This window comes from Dromiciops gliroides, chromosome 2 (assembly GCF_019393635.1).
Source record: "Dromiciops gliroides isolate mDroGli1 chromosome 2, mDroGli1.pri, whole genome shotgun sequence".
Taxonomy (NCBI): Eukaryota; Metazoa; Chordata; class Mammalia; order Microbiotheria; family Microbiotheriidae; genus Dromiciops; species Dromiciops gliroides.
Genome location: NC_057862.1, coordinates 34,778,421 through 34,802,130, shown reverse-complemented (window position 1 = coordinate 34,802,130; position 23,710 = coordinate 34,778,421). Strand labels below are relative to the sequence as shown.

The following is a 23,710-nucleotide window of genomic DNA, read 5'->3' as shown; positions in this document are numbered from 1 at the left end:
GAGCAAGAAATAGGTTTGTTTCCTGCTTTCCCTTCTTTGCCACTCCCAGTGCCTGACACATAGTAGGTGCTTAATAAATGCTCATTAATGTGTAAGCAGTCATCATCACTATCAAAGGACTACACTGCCTTCCTGCTCCATCCCTCAGTTTCAGGCACATGATGTGGAAGAGGCCCGGGACCACCTCATCTCTTCCTCCTCCCTCTTTACAGAGCAGGGAAGTCACTTGTCAAGGTCACCTGACCTTGGATGCAATGCCTGGGTCTCAAACCCTGTTCTTGAGGCCTTCTCCTACTGCACCATCCTGCCAGGTGTGTGTGTGTGTGTGTGTGTGTGTGTGTGTGTGTGTGTGTGTGTGTGTGCATGTGTGTGTGTGTGAGAGAGAGAGAGAGAGAGAGAGAGAGAGAGAGAGAGAGAAAGGGATCGGGAGAGAGAGAGAGATTGAGAGAGAGAGAGGGAGGGGCAGTCTACTGCTAAGCCTTCTACCGGGCAGAGGAGAGGCGAAGTGTGTGATGGGCAGGGAGCATGCCTAGGCCAAGGAGCAGGGGGGAAGGTGGGTCATGATAATAAGGATCTGTGACATCTCTACCGTGCTTGAAGGTTGGCCAAGCCCTTTCCATATTTTGTTTCCATTAACTCTCCCAGCCATCCTGTGAGGTAAGTGCTATGCATGACCACTGGCCATTTCACAAATGAGGAAACTGAGGCTCATAGAGGCATTGACCCTTGTCTAGGTCATATAGTCTCTGAGGAAGGACTGGAACCCGAGTCCAGAATGCTCAGGTTAGTTTGAGTGGCATGGACAATGCCCAGGGCACTCTTGATGATGAAAAAGAAGGAGGAGGAACCCCCTACCACCTTCCAGCGCCTATACTATTGGGATTCACCTCCAGGGGAGTCCTGCTTTGACACCCTGTGACGGCGGCCCTGGGGGGGGTCACACCAGAAGAGGGGACGTTCTGGAGGCTTTTGCCCAGCAGCACCCTGTGCAGCTGCTATCAGAGGACCCTGCTTGGCCAGGGACGGAAGCAGCAACCCCAGGGGGCAGCCAAAGAGGGCAGTTTCTGGGGAGAGGGACCGGGGCCAGAGGAAAAGCCAACCTGAGTGTGAAGAGGCTCTAGCCCCTGTGGGTGAGAGCAGAATGTGGGCAGCTCAATTAGCAATAAGCATTTATTAAGCTCCTGCTATATGCTGGGCACCGTGCCAAGCACCCAAGGTACAAGGAAAGGCAAAAACCAGTGTCTGCACTCCACAAGCTGATGGGCTCAAGGGGGAGACCCCATGCAAAGGGAGCACACACGAGACTTGGAGGAAGAGGGGTGGCAGAGATGAGGAGAGACAACATTCTGGGCGTGGGGGACAGGTGCTGAACATGCCTGAAGCGGGAGCTGGCGCTGTGCCAGGCAGGGCAAGGAGGCCGGCCTCCTGGGGTCGCAGAAGTGAAGAAGCCCAGGAAGGGCGGCGGGGTTCCCTGGAGTTGAGGTCATGACCGTGGCAGAGCCAGTAACGGCCCGCCTGCAGCCTGGCCTGTGGCTCCCATGGTTCAGCTCACGCCACCCCGCCTTCCCCCGCAGACTTTCACCTCCACCAGGAAGGCCCTGCCCAGCTCAGGTGCGTCTTCCTTGACTTGCGCCAAGCCCAGCTCATGAAGTGACTTTCCCCCATCACTGACCCTATTCCTCCCCTCCACCCCCTCACAATGCAGCTCTCTGGGGCTGTGCCCTCCTCTGAGGTCCTGCCCAGCAGCATGAGGGCTGTGCCCACGTGGACAGGGAGCTCTCAGGTGTCACAGCATGTTACATCCGTGCTACCTCATTATTGGAACTGAGCCCTATCAGACCAGAAGCAAGAACAGGAGAGAGGATGTTGTGAGGTACCTGAGCTCTGGAGGAAGTGCCGAGGCAATCAGTAGAAGCTGGAATTGGGGTTGGAGGCTGAGCTGTCATGAAGCAGACCCTCGCATTCAGGGCAGAAGCCCCCCTCCCAGCCTCCAGCCCCGCTGGGGAGGCACAGAGCTCTCTGCTCACAGGAAAGCTCCTTCTGATGCAGGGCTGAGATCCGCCTCCTTGGGACTTACACCCACGGTCCAGAGACCTCCCTCTTCATGCTACGGGAACCCCTGCCCGAGGGCTGTTACTTACCCAGGTTACTGTACGTGGCACTGCAGGGGCTCTCATCAGAAGGGTCTGAGGCTTCTTCCTTGCCTTCCTCCCTCTCCGGGGTGTGTGGGGGCAACACTGGCAGGCCCGACACATCACTGCCACCCTCCTTCACAGGAGCCGTGCGTGGAACTCGAGGAGGGGTGGCCTCGATCGTCCCCTCATGGGGCACTTGACTGAAACAAACAAGGTCACGGTCACATGAGGTTCTCAGGGGCTCCATTCATCAGCCTCTCTACTTGTCCACAACCCAAAGGTGCTCAAGACAAAAATGGTTGTTCTCTAGTCCCTTGGGGACATAATGCCCTGAATAATCCCTGGGAAATGGGGCCTGTCGGAGTCTGATCCTGCCCTTTGTCTTCTCCCATCAGAAACGTGTGTCTGTCATGGAAGAGAATTGGGGGACGGGGAAGAGAGGGACTGCAGGTACTGACCATGGAGAAGTCTTGCATCAAAACCCAAGTGTACTGGCTGTGTGACCCTGGGCAAGTCACTTAACCCCCTCTGCCCTGCAAAAAACCAAAACCAAAAACCAAAAACCAAAAACCAAAAAAAAAACCCCAAGTGTAACTCTGGGGGTAGCGGAACACATAAGCCATTCAATGGGGGGAGAAGAGAAGGCAGTGAGGCTGCACCGGCTGCTAAAAGGACAGGCCCGTCGAGACGGATGAAGGCTACAAATGTGGAATGTCTATTTCCTGTAGTAGTCAGAACCACAGACCCACTGAGTGTGAAGGGGCCCCAGAGGTGACCCAGTCTAACCCGAAGCATGAACCTGGTCGGCGTGTGCCTGTTTGAAGGCCTGCAGCGTCAGGGAACTCACTCACTACTCTCTCAAAAGGCAGCTTGGTCCCCTGGGGGAAGGCTGGAAAGTAAGTTCCACCTCACATCTTGTGGAAATCGGCCTTATTTTTCACTTACTGGTCTTGGTTTCGTCCTGTTGGGCCGAGTAAGATGAGTTTAGTTTCTCTTCGACCCTTCGGATAACTGATAACAGTGACCGTGTCTTTAGGGAGTCTAAAGCCTTCTCTTCAGAAGAGCAGAGCAAGCTCCTGCCCCAGGCTGGGGCAGCTCCAATTCAGGGGCTTCCTGACTTCTTTCACGGACAGCCCCCCAGAGCCCCCGGAGCCCCAGCACGGCCAGGCCAACTTCAATCCTCTTCTCGTCCTGACTTTTCTGCAGACCCATCCCTCCCCACTCAGCATCTGGCAGCTACTGCTTCCTGTCCCCACCCCTACCTGGGCTCTTGGGAGTCTGCCGTGTGTAAGGAAATGGGCTGATCTGGCAGATTTGGCCGGGATGGTGTCATTCTCCCACACTCAGTGTTAGCTGGCACAGTTTAAAAAAAAAAAACCCTAGCTCTACTAGTCAGAGGGAAAAGGTTATGGGATCATCAAGCTACAGGGGACCTTTAAAAGCCATCCATCTACTGACAACATTTCACAGCAAACGCCCGAATCATGGCCCTGTTTCTATTTCCTGGGTAGAGGAGCAAAGAATACTGACACGATTCAATGCTACTTCTTGTTTGCCCACCAGTGGTAACTAATGAGGGCATTTGTGAGCACTCGTTCTAGAAGATTTCTTTAAAAGGAAACATATTCCTGTCCAGTTTTCTGCTGGTGAAGTATATATCACCTGGGGGTCTGAAGGGGGAATTCTGGGGGCCAAGGAGCTCCTTCCTGTCAGTGTCTCATTACTGAAAACATGCATGTGCTTAGACAGAAACACAGACCTTGGAGTCCGCAGGCTATAGACAGTTCAGAAATACCATCTCACAGCACAGCAGACCCAGGGGACGCCCACACACTGGAAATGACTCACAACCCAGTGAGCCAGTTATTGTGCTTGAGCACATGGGCCCAGTGGAGAAGGCTGGGCCACAGGCACCTACTCACATGGGAGAGGCTGGAACCGAGTCATCCATCAGTGACTTCTCACAAATACAGCTTTGGACAGGGAAGCCCAATTTAAAGCAATGGATTTCTAACCAAAGTCTGTTTTCAATGGGTTAGCCCAAGTAATGTAAATCAGAGAAAAATAGTAAAAGAATGTTGGAAAGGACATTTGTTGTATGGAATGTCAGAAGATGAGAGTCCCCTGAGTGACCGTGAGCACGCCGATTCATCTTTCTAGGCCTCAATTTCCTCATCCGTTAAACAAGGGGACTGGACAAGATGTTCTCTAAAACCTTGGCATCTGTCACCTTTTGGGCTTTCACTGGAAACAAACCTTCTACCCCTAACAGTGCCCCTAACTTGGCCAGTGAAAAATCTACCCAATTAGTAGATGTGCTGCCTCCACCTTCCTACCTGGGGTATTCCATGTTGTTGGACACAAACCGGACCGCTACAGACATGTTAGTAGATACACCGTCAATGTGGCATTTCAAAAAGACATTTCAGATGATTTAAAGTCAGAACTGTGGATCACAGATTAGTATTTAACATGCTTCAGACAGAAAAGTGTGATTTCTACTAAAATGCTATTTTGCTGGATATGAGAGTTAATGCAAAGCATTTCTAATCACAAAGCAGTGAATAATGTGATTTTTAAAAGGAAAATAGCAGCCATTAAAAAGGATAATTACAAAGCCCCCAGATTGTTTTCTTCCAACTTTGGGCCAGCTTTGGAGGGTCCCAAAAAGGTGATATTGGGTCTTCAACGTTCTGCCTCTTGGCTCTTCCTGCCTCAAATCTCTGGATTGCAAACAGGCCATTGCTGAGCAGAGGCCAAAACCTTTTTAGGATCCGCAAAGCTGGCTCTGAGTCTACCACACCACACTTACCAGTCTGCTTCACTCATGGGACCTGGGGTCTTTTAGGGAAGCCCTGCTGGGATGTAAACCCCGCCCCCCCCCCCAGCTGACAGACACAGTGCGGGCCTCTGGGAGTCGGCTCATTCCCACACACATGCAGCGCAAGCACTAGGCTCTCAGTGATTTACCAAACACAGGACCGGGAAAAAAGAAAGACTCACCGGCTGTACTCACTCACACAACTGCCCATTAGAGGAAATTCTCTCAGGGCCTTCTTGAGTCTGTTAATCATGTTCAGAGAGTCCGTAAGCCATGGATCCCCGAGCTCTGGTGAGCTACAAACAAGAGGCCTGAATTCTGTGGGGTGATGTCACCTGCTGCACCCTCACCTTTACCTTAGGGGCTGGGCCTGGGCCTGGGAACTGGGCCAAGAACTGTGAGAACTTCAGAAGAGGAAGTGACGCTTGTATCAGGCTGATGAACTCTCCTAGACTCATCTGAAGTGGGGCCCAAGTGGAGGAAGCAGCCATTAAAAGGATTTTCATTTGGAATGAAGGAACCACCCAAAGCTCATCAAAGTGAAATCACCTGACTTTTCTAAGGGCTGATGAGGTTTTTAATATGCATTTTATAGCAAGAGCAGCATCTAAAGGCTTTCAGTGCATCCATGATGCTTGAGGGAAGAAGGGCTCTTTGTAGACTGACACTGTGGAGGGGAGAGGGGAAGGGGAGAGGGCTGGGAGTTCAAGCTTAGATGTGGAAACATGCGGAGACTCAAAATGAACAGAGAGCCAAGCAGCCGCATCACAGTTAGGTCAACATGGTCACTCTCCAGGGACCAAAGAAAAAGATAAGCAGCAGGGATAAAGGAGGAAAGGAATCTTAACCATTCATTATAAGCCATCAGGACCTGTCGACATTGTCTGCAGTCTAGGAATGGAAAAGCTGGTAAATTTTGGATGAGTCCTCTCTGTACCACAAAAATGCAACCCCACACTCTTCCCCATTTATGAGCTGCCTTCCCTTGTCAGAATGTGAGCTCCTTGAGAGAAGGGATTGTTTTCTCTTGTTTGTATCTGCACTCACTTAATAAATGCCTATCTAAAATCTATAAAGTATCCAAGTTAATAAAATGACATTTCATAAGTTATCTATGAACAAAGTGGCCTTCAAATCTTCCCTAGAAAATAATCTTGAGGCAAAGAAATCTAATCCAATTCAATTCAAACATCTAGTAGTGAGTACTATAAAACCCAGTGCTCAATACCTGGGATACAAAGATGAAGAAAATGAGTGTCTGTCCTCAGAGTCACAATTTAGTAAAAGGGTAGGAGACTATTCTAAGAAACCCAATACACAGCAGAATGATCAATGCCCAGGAGGCTCGTCCATTCTTTCCCTAGCTTGTGTCATCCCAGAGGAAGTGAGCCTTCTCTTTGCCACTCCCTTTTATCTGTTTCCTTGATTCAGTTAATCCCATCTCCTAGTGGGGCTGCTCTTGCCTTTACCCCCTCTCTCCCTACATTTTCAACCTCTCCTTATCCAGTGACATCTTCTCTGTTGCTTACAAATATGTCCACATTTCTTCCATTCTTAAAAAAACCAAACCAAAAACACTCCAAACCCCCTTTCCCCCCCATTGCCAACTCTTAGAAAATGCTATCTCCTTGTCTTCACTTTCTCACCTCCCACTCACTTCTCAGGCCCTTCTCGGCCCTTGAGCACTGTCTAGCACTGGTGGCCGGCCACATGTCTAGTTATTTGCCTTCTGCAGAGTTGAGACAATTTCTTTAGTGGGGAGTGGGTGAGGTCCTGACACTATAAGTGCCACCTCTGTGAGGAGGGGTGTGTGTGTGTGTGTGTGTGTGTGTGTGTTTCAGTAAGGGTGGTGTTGACTAAGTATGACAATCTACCATCCCTACCTAAAGCAGCAGTAGTGCCTAACCCCGGGAATGTGTCTATATTGAATGAAATCCAAAAAAAAGGGCTTGTCTAAGTGAGGGGTTTCTGATGAGCATGGAAGATTCTGGATCATCCGAGGACTCTTGGTCCCACTGGGGGCCAGGTAGGGTCTGGGAGTCCCTGAGAAGACATCACTTGGGTTGGGAGGCCTCCCCACCCCTCTCCCCACATGGCTGAAGGAGGATACTGGGAACTCTGGAGATGCGGAGGAATTCCCTCTTCCCCTTGGCATGTCAGCAGCATCCTAGGAATAGTTTAGGGCGCTGTCTGAACTGGGAACCAAGGCTGGACTGGCCGCAGGTTCAAGTGCCCCAGGAGACTGTTCTGCGAAGTCCAGCCAAGGGAATTCCAGGAGCTGGGAGATCCTTCTTTTGTCAATGGTGCTCTCCAAGCCGAAGCTCCCTTTCCCCTGGATTTCTCATGCATGTGTGGGACAGAATATTGGGAGGATAATTTATACCAAGCGTTCTTACTATACCACCTCAGCTAATAAATAGATCCTGGCCGATTCATCAACTGACCATCATGGTGGGAAGCACACTGAGAATGCTTGGGAACGCTATAGCTGGATCACCAGCCCCAACCCCTCAGAGCTACACTGAGACTGAGAGGACCCAACCAGGGAGTGGAAGCCAAGGCCGGGAGAGTTCCGATTATGCTCTCTACCATATCCTAGAAAAGAGAGATATAAATAATAATGCATTTGACCAATCAGTTCTTGGAAGTGTGGAAGTGACAAAAGGCCCATTAAGTAATCACGGGGTTCTAAGGGCTTGGTAGAAACCCCTCGTTTTACAGAGAGGGAAGGGCCTGGACCTGCCAAAGGCAGCAAGTAGAAAATCTGCTCTACTTCCAAATCCAGGCACCTGCCCATCCTGACGTGCTAAGGCGCTTTCTTCTGCCTTCTAAAACCTTCCTTGGAGAATCCTCATTCCCACCATGAGTGAAGGCAGAGTCTAAGATGGAGCTACCTGAGTCCTTCCTGACTCTGCTGCTCTTCACCCTGTCCCTTTGTCAGCCTACTCTTGGGGTTTTCTATCTACAGGAGTCCATGATTCCCAGGGACGCCCCGGACTTAGAGCGTCTCTTCAGAAATGCCCTAAATTAAGAATTGATTGCTGACATTTGGCAGTTGTCTGTGACATCACATGGCTTCAGTCATTCACTCAAATGGTTGAACAAACAGGGTGCTGCTCAGCTGCTCAGAAACAGTGACGTTGTCACAGACTGTTCTTTTACACAAATGCATCCCTTGGTAACTTTATCTCCCATCACCTTGCAATATTCATACATAATTCAAAGCTGCAAAAAGCAATCTCTAGCGGGAAGCTCACCCAGGTGGTGGGATTAATCACCACACCATCTCATAAAACAATCCCCATTTTTTTCTGGCAAATTCACTCAAGACAGATTTTCATAAAAATTCTGTTAAATATCTGAACGTATTTTTAAAAAGCAAATCAAGTTCCACATTAGGAAAGATTAAAGCCCTTTATATGTTTCTGAGTCCTTCTTCAATTTAGGTTTCACTTGTCTTAATAGCTAACCACCTTTAGGTTCTAAATGGACAGAAAGAATATCTTTTAGGCGTGAGCAGGAACTCTTAGACTCACAAGGGCCAACCTACAACCTTCCAAATCTGTATTTTTAATCTCCTTTTAAACAGCTACATCTCAGGAAAAGACAGTGAAAAAATGTGGATTGAAAAATATTCTGAAACCTTTAAATTAGACTTGAATACCCTCTAAGCATAATTTAAAAACTCCATTCCTTATTTCAAGAGGGGTGGGTTTGTGTGTGTATGTATATATAGATTTATATATACATATATATACACATACACACATACATATGTGCATGCATCCCTATCCCTGTGGGGGGCATAATAAGGATGGGCCTTTGCAGAAATATCACATGCATGGCACACTGGAGAGAGCTCTGACTTATCAAACCCCAACACCTTTGTAATCTACTGAAAGGGAAAAGAAAATCTCCATCTCTCCCGTCCCTTTGCCTCCAGGACCTCCCACCAATCTGACATTTCTTAATCCTATCTTATTTTCCAGGTCATCAATTGAATTCTCGGCTCTTTCCGGTCACTGGCATTCGCAGCTAGACAAGTCTCGTACCCGCTGATTGTTATCTCTGAGTCCTCCCTTCTCCTCTAAGCCTTCTGGGCTCTTGGAGGGAAAGCTTCAAGCTTCTTATTTATCCCTTCCACACATTACGATTAACCTTTAACTAAGATCTGATGAATTCCCACTCAATAAGTCTGACAGAACGTGGTAAAAACAAATCTGTCTCTTAATGGTGTGAGACAGGTCAGACCTCTGGACACCCGAGATGGACAAGGGGAGTGCCACAGTGTGGGGCAGTAGCCACATCTGACTTGGTCTCTAGGCTTTAGTTTCCTCAACTGGAAAACAATTGGAATGATAACATGTGCCCTCCCTGGGCATATCCCTACCACATACATTTTTTTTAAACATTTATTTTATTTTCCTGTTACATATAAGGGTAGTTTTCAACATTCATTTTCATAAGATTTAGAGTTCCAAATTTTTCTCCCTCCCTCCCTCCCTTTTCTCCCCCCTCCACAAGATCAAAATCAGGTTATATATGTACATTCCACAAGTGTTCTTTTTATCAGTTCTTTCTATAGGGGTGCATAGTAAGCTTCCTCATTAGTTTCTTGGGATTGTCTTGGATCATTGCACTGCTGAGAGTAGTTAAATCATTCACAATTGCTCATTGAACAATACTGCTGTCACTACACACAATGTTCTCCCAGCTCTGCTCACTTCACTATACATTGATGTTCATTAGTCTTTCCAGGTTTTTCGGGGATCATCCTGTTTGTTATTTCTTATAGCACAAGACCATTCCACTACAATCATATAACGCAGCTTTTTCCATCATTCCTCAATTGATGGACATTCCCTTGATTCTCAATTCTTAGCCTCCACCAAGAATTACTATAAATATTTTTTGTACAATTTTTCCCCCTTTTCTCTTTTTCATGATTACTATTGTTAACTGTTTCCCTTCCATCCTATTCCCTTCCCCATGATATTTATCCTATTATCCATCTTTCATCCTATCACTCTTCAAAAGGGATTTGCTTCTGTCTGTCCCCTCCCCCACTCCGCCCTTCCTTCTTTTGCCCTTCTCTCTTTATCCCCTTCCCCTATTTTCCTGCAGGGTTAGAGAGATTACTCCAGCCAATTGAGTGTGTATGTTATTCCCTCCTTGAGCCAATTCTAATGAGAATGAGGTCTTTGAGCCAATTCTGATGAGTGTTAGGATCATTTACTTCCCAGATTAAATAGATTATTAGTCCCTCCTTGAGGCAGCTCTGATGAGTTTAAGGTCTTTGAGCTTTTTCTTTTTCTTTTTTTGTTTTTGTTTTTTTTTGGCAGGGCAATGGGGGTTAAGTGACTTGCCCAGGGTCACACAGCTGGTAAGTGTCAAATGTCTGAGGCCGGATTTGAACTCAGGTACTCCTGAATCCTGGGCCAGTGCTTTATTCACTGTGCCACCTAGCTGCCCCCTTTGAGCTTTTTCTGATGAGTGTAAAATTCATTTACTGCCCTGCTCCTCTCCCATCTCTTCCCCCACTCCATAAGCCTTTTCCTGTTACTTTTATGTAGGATTTCACTTATGCCCTTCCCCCTCCCCCAGTGAATTCCCTTCATCCCTCAATTTAACCCTAAAGATGTCATCACCTAGCTAAGTGACACAGTGGACAAAGCACCACCCCTGGACCCAGGGGGATCCCAGCCAAAACCCAGCCTCATACACAAGACAGTCGCCCACTGTACGACCCCAAGTATGTCCCTCGGCTCCAATTTTTTATGGTTCTCTAGGGTCTTGTATTTGAAAGTCAAATTTGCCAGTCAGTTCAGGTCTTTTCGCCACAAATATCTGAAAGTCTTCTTTTACATTAAAGTCTCATTTTTTTTTCCGCTGAAAGATAATGCTGAGTTTTGCTGGGTAGGTGATTCTTGGTTGTAATCCCATTTCCTTTGCCCTTTGGAATATCATTCCATGCCCTCTGGTCCTTTGATGTAGAAGCTGCTAGATCTTGTGCTATCCTGACTGGGGCTCCACAGTACTTGAATTCTTTCTTTTTGGCAGCTTGCAATATTTTCTCCTTGACCTGAGAGCTCTGGAATTTGGCTATCACATTCCTAGGAGTTTTCCTTTGGGGATCTCTTTCTGGAGGTGATCGGTGGATTCTTTCAATTTCTATTTTAGTTTCTTCTTCTAGAATTTCAGGGCAATTTTCCCTGAGAATATCTTGGAAGATGGTGTCTAAGTTCTTTCCTTGATCATGGTTTTCAGGTAGACCAATAATTTTCAAGTTATCTCTCCTGGACCTATTTTTCAGGTCAGCAGTTTTTCCAAGAAGATATTTCACATTGCCCTCTATTTTTTCATTCATTTGGATTTGCTTTATTGTGTCTTGGTTTCTCATAAAGTCACTGGCTTCCATTTGTTCAGTCCTAATTCTTAGGCAATTATTTTCGTCAGAGAGCTTTTGTACCTCCTTTTCCATTTGGCCAATTTGACTTTTCAAGCTGTTCTTTTTTCTCATATCTTTCCTGCATCACCTTCATTTCTCTTTCCATTTTTTCCTCTACCTCTCTAACTTTATCTTCAAAGTCCTTTTTGAGCACCTCTATGGCCTGAGACCAATTCATATTTTTCTTGGAAGCTTTAGATATAGGGGCCCTGATGTTGACATCTTCCTCTGAGGGTGCACCTCGATCTTCCTTGTCACTGAAGAAACTTTCTATGGTCCTCACCTTTCTCTGTCGGCTCATCTTGCCTTTCTTTTACTTGACTTTTAGCTCTTTAAAGTGGGACAATATTTCCAGGCTGCAGTATCCCAAGCTTAAGAAGTCCCAGGTGGTATGATTTAAGGAGAATTAGGTTCTTCACTTGCCCAGCCTGTTTCCTGGTCCTAGATGACCCCAGACCAACTTGCTAATCAACCAGCTTTGTGTGTTGTGGTTGTTAGCTCCAACGAGCTTGTGCCCCTCCCCCACCTGGGCCACTGCTACTCGAACCTACCACCTGGTTCTTAGCAGGGGTGTAAAATCCCAAGTTCTGCCTCAGCACCAGCATAGACCCCTGTAGTCTCCCCCCTGCCCAGGGCTCAGCCCACTCACCAGACTGTGAGCTTATTTCCAGATGACACTGGCACTTCAGCTGATTCAGAAGCTCTGGGGGTCTGCTTCTCTGGTGAGGCCTTCCTGGGACTGGATCTGTGTCAGGGTGACTGTGGGGTTGGGCTCCACTCCTGTCTCAGCACAGCAGCTCCCTCCTTCTGACCTTCCAAGCTGTTCTTGGTTAGAAGATGATTTCATCACATTCTTCTGTGAGTTTTGCTACTCCGGGGATTTTCCTATGGCGTTATTTGGATGTTTTTTGGAGCGATTGTGTCATGAGTTTAGGAACTCACTGCCTTTCCTCCGCCATCTTGGCTCCCCCTACCATATGCATTTAAAAAATTTTTTTAACTTTTTTTTTTTGGTGGGGCAATGAGGGTTAAGTGACTTGCCCAGGGTCACACAGTATCAAGTGTCAAATGCCATATTTGAACTCAGATTCTCCTGAATCCAGGGCTGGTGCTTTATCCACTGTGCCACCTCGCTGCACCCTCCCTACCACATGCATTTTAAGGAAAACCCCTTGTAAAGGACCAGGTTACCCCCTCCCCCCCACCCACCATGAGCTGTTGTCTTCTCTGGCACTAGATTTAGTTCAATTCAGCAAATACTGATGATGCACCCACTTCGTGAGGGGAACCAACATCATAAGGCATGAATATCAAATCGAATCTCCTCGAAACACTCCATAGTAGGAGATATTAAAGGAGATAAAAACATGCCCCCATAAATCATCATGGCTAGAATAAAACTTAGGTCCCCGGATTCCCTTCTTCCATGGCTTTAAATAATAAAGAAATACCTGAAACTAGAAAATTTGGGTGTTTAAATCCTATGAAATATAAAGCTCATGTATATTAGATCCTCACCTCACACCATCTACCCTAATAAATTCTAGCTGGATCATAGACAAACATAAAAAAGTAATCATAAAAAAGTAAGAAGAAAAAGAAGATATTTATCTTGGTTTTATGTGTGTGTGGGGGTGGAGAAGGTAGGAATACAATTCTCACTACTGAGCAAATAGATGAAATTATAGGGGACAAATTAGATGGATTTGATTAAACTAAAACAGAAACATTTTGTATCATAACAAATGTGACCAAGATTTTAAAAAAGAGAAAAATAACATCAATTTTAAGGAAGATTTCAATAAAGTCACTTAGAGTTGCATCATATGGGGTCTCTTAGAAGAGAGTCTGAAATAGGACCTGGGTTGGTCTGGGCTCATTCCTTGTTCCTATAAAACAGGGATTCCCTTCCATATCTCAGTGAGAAAAGCATTCAGGAATCCTGTGAGAGCTACTGAAAAGTGTGCTGTTAATGAGGGGAATGAGAACGTTAACTCTGAGCATTAGCTTGGAGCACCAGTGTCAAACTCAAATAAAAAGGGGCGCCCACCCCCACCTCAATAGGACACTGATAATGGTACTGTATGTTAGAAAACACTGACCACTGGATTCAAAGGAGTGTCTGGTCCAAGGCCCGCCTTGGCCCAGAGGCCAGTGCAGCCCTTACTTAATATGGAGTAAATCCTCAATACATACTTGCTGATTGATGGATGGGTAAGTCTCAGAGGTGGGGTCTGAGGGCAGTTCTCCCTGACACCAAGGTCAACACTCTGCTTTATGAAGTGAGAGGAGGCCTGGGCCCTCCTCCCTCCTAAGGTCCTTTATAGTGACCCAGGCCTCCCTATCATCTCATGTTTACATAGCACGTTCTTCTCAACCGCCCCACAAAGTAGGTCACATAAATATTATCCCTCTTTCATGGAGGAGTAAACAGACATAGAGGCGACACAACCATCCAGTGTCAAGCCAGCATTCTGACTCTAGGCCGGTGCCATGCCTCCCATCATGCAGACCTCCGAGCTCTCCCAAGACACAACCAGCATGCTCCAGTCAGGAGCTTCCTTCCCGCCTCTTAAAGCCCCCACGCTCATACTTTACACCTCGGCTCATGACAGGGACCATCTTCCTCTTCTCACGCCTATTGACACCTTCTCCAGCCCTCTCCAATTCCAGTTCCCCCGTAGCACTTGGTACAACCCTCACGACCTCACTCAGGCTCCAGGCTTGTGGATGTCCTTGGGAGGAGTGCCCCCATGCCCTGGGGGGAGTTCACTGACTCTCTAAAATGATTTCAGAGGTTACCTGGTCTAACCCCTACCTGCAGAGCCCTAACAAGAACACCTCAGCCTACCTTTGGTAAAGACCATTCTGCCTTTTCTAACCCACCAGGAAGGTTTTCCAAACATGCGTACCGCCCCCATTTTCTTTCCATCTTTCCTAGTTGGGCTGCTAGGGACCAAGCTAATTGCTCAGTCAAGCCATAAGCACCAATATGCAAGCCCTGCTTATGAGCCAAGCATGGGGTAAGTGAATAGGAGGACAGAAATGGAATCGGGTCTGGCCTCAAAGGGGTTCTATTCTACTGTGTGCTGGGAGGTGGGGCAGGGAAGCGACAGGAGTAAGTGCAAAGTATAGGTGTGGAATCATTTGGGGCTTAGGGGGAGGGCAGGAAGCATCGTAGCAGGTGAGAAAGCATTTGAGGTGAGCTCTGCAGGAAGGATTTAAGGGGTGGAGGGGAGGACTGAGTGAACCCCAGTCCTGGGGATATGGTAAACCAAGGTGCAGGGTTGGGAGATGGGACTTTTCTTCACAGCAGAAAACAGCTGTCAAGTCTGTCCCTGTCCCCCCCATCCCTACTGCAGCCTTTCTTCAGTCCCCTCACTAGTCTGGCTGCCCCCCCTGCTCCCATCTGACAAAACGGGGTGCTCAGGACTGTGCATGATGCTCTATGTATGGCTTCTCCAGAGTGGAGGACTGTGGGACTCTTGCCTCCCTTGTCAGGAACGCTACGCCTCCATTCTGGAAGCTTCTGGCCTCCCAGCGACTCCGTCCTTGTGGCTCTTTCTGGCCAGCTTCATGGGGCAGTTACCAGAGGGAAGAGAAGTTGAGTGCTACTTGTTCCCCCGAAATGAGGTAAGTGAGAGGTTTCCTCCCATGGTTGTCCTGCACAAAATGGCGTTGTTCTTTTCAATCCTGTCCTACTCCCTTGTGTTAATGAATCATACCCTGGAAGAACCATGTGGGGATAAACTGCCCGTCTATGGAATGAAGCCTTTTAAATGGTGTCTGACCATTCCAATCAATCTTACGTTGCTGCTATGGTAAACAACTGCTAAGTGAGAGAGTGGCCGAGAGATAGGGGGAGAAGGTTAGACACCAGGGACTACTCGGAGCCAATCCCAGCTCTTCTCCCTACCCTGCTCCCTCATCCAATCACTCATCTGGAAAAGGGGGGAGTGACATTTACACAAGTGTGGATTAATTAAGGAATTCACATAAAATGCTTTGAATAGAACTATACAAACACTGAGTGTTTCTGGGTTGATAAATCAGTCCCCATCACCTAGGCACTTACTGCTGGAGACATTCATTCTAGATTTAGCAAAGACTGATTTTTAAAAGGCTTGCTCAATCCCAGCAGACTAACCAGAAAACTCTTGTATTTCAACAGAAAATATTCAGTGGCATAGTTGAGAAGAATTAAATTTATTAAGTACTTGCTATGCCAGGTAATATGCTGGATAATATGCTAGATAACGCACAGCAATGCCAGAGTCAAAAAATTGCTGGTCTAGTCCTGGTTTAGCCACAAACTTGCTGTGTGACTTTAGGAATAACTGATCTCCGCATCAAGGTCTCAATCTGCAAAAGGGTTCTAAGCTTGTCAAAACCATGTGTGAAGGTGTTTGTGAGGACCAAATGTACAAAGGTTCACTACTATGGCGTCACTAACATCAGTTGTGCATTTTGGTAGCACTTGGTGTGCTTTTTGCTGAACGTATGAAGCAGGTAGAGCAAGAACCTCAATTGTCTGTACAAAGAAGCAGGCTCAGAGTCTAGGCCCTTCTCACTTCATCCCACCAAGCTGCCTCTTGAATTTCAGTCAGTAGAAAATGTGCCCATACTCAACTGATCTTAGTCTGTAAGCTTGCTGAAGACAGGGACTATGTCTTCCCTATCTGTATATCATCCCCAGCACAGGAGGCGGTTCCTAATAAGTGCTTCCTAATTGTTTGTTCAAAGGGTGAATTCTAGTCATTTCAAATCTGGAGTAGGCAGCGAGAAAGGTTCTGTTTCTGAGTCTGAAACTTACTCTTGTGGTCTACACAAGTCCCTGTACTGGGAGTTATCAACACTGCTCAACAATGAGAGATGACTGATGGGAAGTAGGCCCTGCTCCTGTCACTGCCCACATAAAAGTAGGGTCTATTATAATGCGCAATTAGTGAGCCCAAAGTTGATCAGTTTTCTCTAACACACAATTCTTTCTGAATTAAATCCAAGGACTCTGTGACCTGCCCTAAACTCTAGGAACAAGTGATAGCAAATGCAGATGTGCTTTTTATAAATGCTGATGGACCAGAACTTTTATTCTTTGGCACAAAAGCACAGAGATTCAGGAGAGCAACAAGCTAGGAAAGAAAGCTCTTGTCTAGAGCATCTTCTCTTTAGAATAAAAGAGAATTTGATCCTTGGAGGCCAGCACAGCCCCAGGGATGAAAGGATGACTTTCATAAGACCTGTCTTAATTAGAGTACAGGCATTGATAATGGGGATAGTTGAATCTTGGCCATGATCACTTAAAACAATCCCAAACGGAACCCTTAAAAGTACGAGCAGACAAGAACAAAGCTTTAAGCCCTTCAAACGCCCACTGCTGGTAAAATCATTGGTCTCCATGTTTGGATTGTTCTTTTCAGTTCCCTTACCATTCCAAATGACACCCACATTTATACCCCTCTCCATCTCCATAGATGTGTGTGTGTGTGTGTGTGTGTGTGTGTGGAGGAGCCCTCAGGTATCCCCCTAGAATTTTGAAGACTACCTGGAATATAGGTTCTCGTTCTAGGGTAGTGTCTTGGGGCCAGGGGCGCAGGGACAATGAATCTACCCCTGGAGGAGCAGGGGTAGATTAGAACTGAGAAGTCTCTAGTGGAGTACCTTAAAGATCCGTGTCCAGGGGGCCCTGGCATCAGAAATCAGCACTGAGTGGGAAAATGATCCCATGGCAACTGTGGGAAGCATGCTAGGGAAGGAGAATCTCCCCTCTCCTGCTCTAAAGTCTTGCTCCCTCCTCACCTGAACTGCCCAAGATTCTGAAAGGACTTCCTTTCCCCAGAGAACAAAACACCATTGACCTTGAAAAGAGCTGTCGTTAATGATGGACAAGCTGCCCTCTGGTCACACCCTCCCCTTTCTGGTTTGATGGAATGAATGAATGCCCTGCTCTATAGACTACCAACTTGCTTTCCTCTTGATTCTTTCCTTTCCCCTTTCTTTCCATCTTATGGTTCTCACCCAGCTCTGACTTTCCCGAGGACACAAGCTCCCGCATGCTTCCTAGCACTGGATGTGCTTTCACTCGTTCCGCTTTCTCCCTGGTTGACATGGGAGAACCGGAATCCTCCTTGCTCGCCACCCCCCATTTCCAGGTCATCTCCACGATCATCACTCAGTAACCTCCCCCACCCCCCCAGACTCACACATTCATGTCTACCACCCAATCCAAGTCTTGGTCACTGTTGTCTCCAGACCTCCAGGACACTCCCCCTCCTTCCTCCTGCCCCTCATCTCAGGGCATTTCCATACAGAGATAGTTCATCCACTTACTCGTCTCCCATGACTTTCTTCTCCACTTCACCTCGGGCACACACAAAAGAAGGCCATGGCTCATCTTGCCAACGTTACCAAATAGCTGACGACGTCCCCTTCTCTGCTCCCGATCTGCAGCATTTCCACAGTCTCCCTCTTCCCTCACCAGATCCTGCTCGTTGTCCTCAGAACCCTCAGTCCCTCAGTTCTTTTCCAGGCCTTCTTCTCCTTTCCCCATCCTGACCCCTGGTGAACCGGCTTAACATCACACTGTCCTGTCCTACTTCTCCAGGCCCTTGCCCCCCCCCAATATGGCTGATTGTGCCCTGCAAGCCTCAGCCTTGGATCACTGACCCTTCGTCACTTTTGCTCCTACACACATGCAGCCGAATGGAGGTGGAGAAAGTCATGCAACTGCTGACCGGGTCCACTACAAATTGAAGTCACATTGTCTCGGCTAGGTCCTCCCCGCTGTCGTATACCACTCTCCCCTGTGGGAGCCCTCCTCAAACCTCTCACAGCTCCCCGTCAGCCCACTGTCTCAGCTGAGAGCCTTGCCTCATATTTTATAGAAAAAGTTGCAGCCCTTCACCATGAGTTCCCTCTTCCCTCTCCTCCTTAGTTCATCATTCTCCTCTCCTCCAGCCCCTATCAGTGCTGGGGATCCCATCCCATCTTGTCTCCTCCAGACTGTTCCCTCTGTCATCCCTGCTCTTACTTCTCTCCAAACTTTCCTGGTCTGAAGGCTGCTTCCCTTACTGCCTATGAACCATACCCATGTCTCACCATCCTCAAAAATCCTTCCCTTGATCTTTCTATCCCCATTAGCTTCTGCTAATCTCCCTCCCTTTGTTGTGGCTGACCACCTTGAGAAGGCAGTTGACAATGGATGCCTCCACCTCTTTTCTCTGGCTCCTCATTCAACCCAAACGCTCTCTCCAGTGACCAGTGATCTCTTCATCCTTCTCGACCTCTCTGCAGTCTCTGAGGCTGGTGATGTCTCCCTTCTGCACGATACTCTCTTCTCTCCCAGTTCTCCTCCCTCCTCCTGATGGCCCCTTCTCTGGCTCCTTGGCTGAGCCCCCCCATCTGTGTCATGCCCTCTAACTGCAGAGTCCCATAGGCCTCTGGCCTTTGCCCTCTTCTCTTCTCCTTCAATACTATTTCACTGGAGACCTCATCAAGCTGCCAGAGAGTCCACAGTCATCTCTCCACAGCTGATTCTACAATACATTTATGCACCTTTAATTTTCTCCTGACCCCCCCCATCCTACATCTCAACTTTCAGACATCTTAAACCCCATGTTCAAAACAGAACTCATTATCTTTCCCCCTCACCCTCTCCTCTTCCAAACTTCCCTGTTACCATCAAGGATGCCACCATTCCCCCAGTCCCAGAGGCTCAAAACATAGGTGCAGTCCTCAATTCCTCACTGTCTCATCTCACCATCATAAACCAGTCTATTGTTGAGGCCTGTTGGTTTCACATTTGTATACATCTCTTTGAATATGCCCCCTTCTCTTCTCTGACACTAGCCTGTCAGTCTGTCTGCCTGCCACAAGTCCCTCCCTCTCCTGGCTCTTCTATTCAGGTCTGACCATGTCACCCCTCACTTCCTCCTACTCCAATCAACTCCAGGGGCTCCCCATCACCTCCAGACTCAACTATAAAATCCTGCTTGGCGTCCCCAAGTCCTTATAACCGAGTTCCACCCTCCCTACTTTTCTAGTCTTACACCTTACACTCACATACTCTTCATCCACAGTGACCTGACTAATGGCTGTTCCTTGAACAAGACGCTCTATCTCCTGACTCTGGGCAAGTCAAAGGCTGTGCCTCATCTTCTACAAGAAGCCTTCCCTCTGTCGATTACCTTCTATTACCCCATACATAGCTGGCTTGTCCACAGGTGTTGGCACGTGGTCTCCTCCCTTAGGCTGGGAGTTCTTCAAGGACAAGGGCTGTCTTTTGTCTTGCTTTGTATTCTCAGGGCTTGGCACGGGGCCTGGGACAAAGTCAGTACTTAATGCTTACTATATGGACTGACCGAGGATCCTCACACTAGGTCTTCTAGTCCACCACTTTGTCTCTCTTCAATGCACAAAGTGGTTGGATGAAGTGCATTCAGCCGACAGGTCCTGAATCAAACTTGAGCCAGTGGCCCTGCAGTGGAAGATTCCATCACACTGCCTCTTCCCGGAATGATTAGGCTCGACTCAGCCATTGTGATGACTTCTTTATTTCTCAGACTAGACTCCAATCTACAGCCTGGCTCTGGCATTTTAATTTGCTTATAGGAAACTCTTATTTTCAATCTCTTTCAACAGTGTGTGCCCCAGCTGTGGAATGATAATTTAATGATTACACTGTCATCAAACAGGTAAACACAAATGTTGGCATTGGCAGTCAACGTTCTCTCCTCGAAGTTGCTACAAAGCAAATATGAAGCGTGTATCTCAGTAAATGGGATAATTAGAATGAAAATGCAAGTGTGTCGATTCCAACCTTGTGCACCTATTTAAGCGGCACTGCCCCTCAATTCTGTGGGAGAGTTGGTATACCACTAACCCTCCTGCAGGTAGAGCAAAGGGAAGCGTGCCTTTTTTACTCATTCACTGATAACAGATGTCCCATAGCACAAATCTGATCACGTGACTCCCTGCAGCCTCTAGGACAAGGACAAATGCCTCTGTTTAGCTTCATGAGACCTTTACTATGTGACCCAACTTATCCTACCAGTTCCACAAGACACTCCTCTCCCAGTGCAGTCCAGCCCAAGTGGCCTCCTCTGCTCCTCACCCTCGGTCCTGTAGCTCTGGCTTCAGTGCCTCTGTTCCGGCCCTCCCCCGTGCCTGGACCACACACCTCCTGGCTTTGGCCTGGAGCCCCTCTCGTCCTCAGAGATGCAGCTGAAACATCCCTTCTGCACACAGCTTTTCTCGGTCCCCCACGGCTATCACCCTCCTCTCCAACTACTGCATTTAACTCCTTGTAATTATTTGCTCTTACTCACTTGCTTGATATTCTGTCCGTGCTTTGTATGCATTTCTTGTTTCATGCCTCAGAACATAGGGCAGGACCTGTTTCATCTTTGTATTTGTGGTTCCCTTCACCTAAAACAAGGCCTGGGGCACACACAGTAGGCACTTTTATACTCAACAAAGGTGACAGTGCAGCTGAGGCATCTGAAGAGAGGTGCCAGCCCTGTGCTAACTGTAGCTCTGGGTATGGCATCTTGGGAAAGCTGTGCTAGCAGGATACTGCTGCCTGGCCTCCCAGGGGCAGTTATGGTACAGCAGAGGCCTGTAAACCTTCCCAAAGAGGAGCCTTAGGCCTGAGGAAGAGGGGCATGACGGTTCTCTTTGGCCCAGAAAAGCCGACCCAGGAAGGGGAGAGACACCCGCAGAGAAGCCTGTTTGGGCCCGATGTCGTTAACAGCTAGAACCTTGTCATCAGAAGCAGGTGGCCTCCTCATTTGGAACCCTCTGCAAGGGCCTTTGCAAACAATGCCCAGTCTCCTGCAGAGTCCAGGGCTCCTGCCGGTCCTGACACACCTGGCTGTCACTTTAGGCCATCACTGAGGACATGCTGTGAGGGAGTGGAAAGAACACAGGGGTTCTGGTCAGAAAACCTGGGGACTGATTCCCAGCTCTATTAGCTCACTCTGAACTTGTGGCTCCTCTTCACATGGCAGAGTAGACTGAGCTGAGGGTCAGAGTCCAGAGCAGGAGGCACTGCTCCGTGGGGGCCGACAGTCGCCTCACCCTCCCTCTCATAGGCTGCATAGAAATGCGCTCTGCGTTAACATCACGGCGGGGCCTGGAGGTTGTGGAGTGTGAGATGCTCTGAGAGTGTGACCTCTGGGACCAGCATCCCCCTCATACCCACTTAGGGTAAGGACGGCTCCCTCAGACAGGGGGCTCTAAAGCAACCCTCAGAGGAAGGCTGATTTCATCCCCTGATAAGGAGGGAAACTGAGGCCTAAAGAAGCGCAGACATTTTGCCTGAGGTCACACAACAAATGGATCCAGAGCCAGGACTGGGACCCAGCATTTCCAGGCCCCTTTCTGTTTCACCACTCAACCATCCAGCCAAAGATAATCCCAATTCCAGTAGAGAGGCCAGGCTCAATAAGTACTGAATTAATTATTTTCCCAACATGGCATTTCAAAGCACAATTAACAGGCTTTGGCACAAAAAAGGGGAATTACCAAAAAAAAGCCATATAAAGAACAAATGAGTGGACTTTATTTAACTTCCGACCTCTGTCGAGTGGGCATGGATAAATATACCCCGGCCTAACTTAATGAAGAAGTAAAGCAATGTATTGATCTGTATGAACCATGCCGTCCTGCCCCATGTGACGCTTACTAATGCGGCTTCAACAGCTTCTCTCCCAAGTGAAACATAGAAATCCTAGAGAACACTGAGGGCCCTGGGTTTAGTCCCAGGGCCTGGATTCAAATCCAGCTTGGCCCTTGGATGGGTCTGCTTCCTCCAAGCTCTAAAGCCCTTCGTAGGCCTCAATCCTAGTAAGGACCCAATAAACACTAATCAGTTACTACCACACCATGCTTTGACACGGGAATACTGGCTGTTGACGGCTCTGGGGCCCCTCAACCCGTGCTCACTTGAGGAATGAGGACGCTCACTGAAATGGGGTTGAGTGTGACTGATAAAAGTGAAGGCAATAAGCTTTCACACAGCTTTATGCGTCACACTGTTCAAAAAGCAAATGCGGAGGCTCCATGTCACTTTCTTTGGGGGGAGTGTAAGACACAGACATTCCAGTCTGATCTAAACTGGCAGAGCAGGGAGGGCACATGAAGGGGCACAAGAGGGGAAGACGGGGCATCTGGAGGGCTGGAGCACACCCCATTATTAGAGGGAAACGCTTAGGCTTCCTAACCACTAATAATGAAAATACCACCAATGCTGCTTAACCTTGAAACCAGAGAAAGGCCTTCAGCAAATAGTGCGATTCTTGATGGAACATCTATAGAAAGTGGTGAACAAGAAGCTGCAGGAAAAAAGGTACAGAGGGGTTGCTATCTGCACGTGTGGATGGAATACTGCACCAAAAAGAACACAGAACCACTGAAATAGTCAAGTGTTAAGCCTAATCTCGTAGTTGCTGAAGAAAACTCTGCTCGACTAAGATGCCACCACTCTGTTATGTCTCATATGGCTATCTTGTAGAAAGAAAAACAATTAGGAGAAATCAGCTACTCATGCCTCAGTTCTCTCACTGGGGCCCCAATCTCTCCTTCTTTTCCTTTTTCCTTCATCTCTAGGCACAGCACAGGGTGGCTTTTCTTTCTTTTTTTTAAACACTGGAGGACTGGACAGAATGCTGCCTCTAAGGGGATGAGGAGAGCAATACAACAACACTCATTCCCATTAAAGACAGTCAGATGCGAGCTAGTCTCACTACCAAAGTGGGGAAGTACAGCCGCCCACCCCACTATTCATTTGTTCCCGTTTCTTCCTCATTGCCAATAACCTATTGCTCCTCGCTGACTGCTTACGGCCCTAGGATGCAGCAGGGCAGGGCACACACACTAGCTAAAGAGGCTCAGGATATCACATCTTCCCATAACATGCCAATCTGGGAATGCACGTCTACTGAGCTGTTGGTCATAGCAGGCGACTCAACGCTCAGGAGCAGCTGCTGTCGAGAGCCACCTGTGCTCCATTTTGGCGGCTACTCCTGCATTCCGCACAGAAGACAGCAGCCGCTTCTGCTCCAGACATTACCTGAGCATTGTCCTGGGAAGATGAGATGGAGAAGGATGACTCCTCTTCTTGTCTGCATCTGGTAGGATCTTTTCTTCTGAAATCAGCACTCGCTCCACGCCAGGCCTGTCTGCGTCGGCGTTCAGCTCTGTCTGAGCAGAGTCACACCTGTACATGAAGACAATGAGGGCTTTTCATTAGCATCGGTACTTCGACTCCCGTGAACCAGTGATGGCGCTGAACCGGAGGTGGGGGAG

General features: G+C 48.0%; 1 protein-coding gene across 1 annotated transcript in view; it reads right to left on the bottom strand.

Annotated features, from left to right (window-relative positions):
• Positions 1–23,710, bottom strand: part of PEAK1 (pseudopodium enriched atypical kinase 1) — a 277,961-nt gene that overhangs the window by 32,821 nt on the left and 221,430 nt on the right. Inside the window, 3 exon segments of the mRNA XM_043982397.1 lie at positions 2,142–2,335; positions 23,475–23,671; positions 23,673–23,710. Coding sequence (XP_043838332.1) covers positions 2,142–2,335; positions 23,475–23,671; positions 23,673–23,710 — 429 coding nt within the window.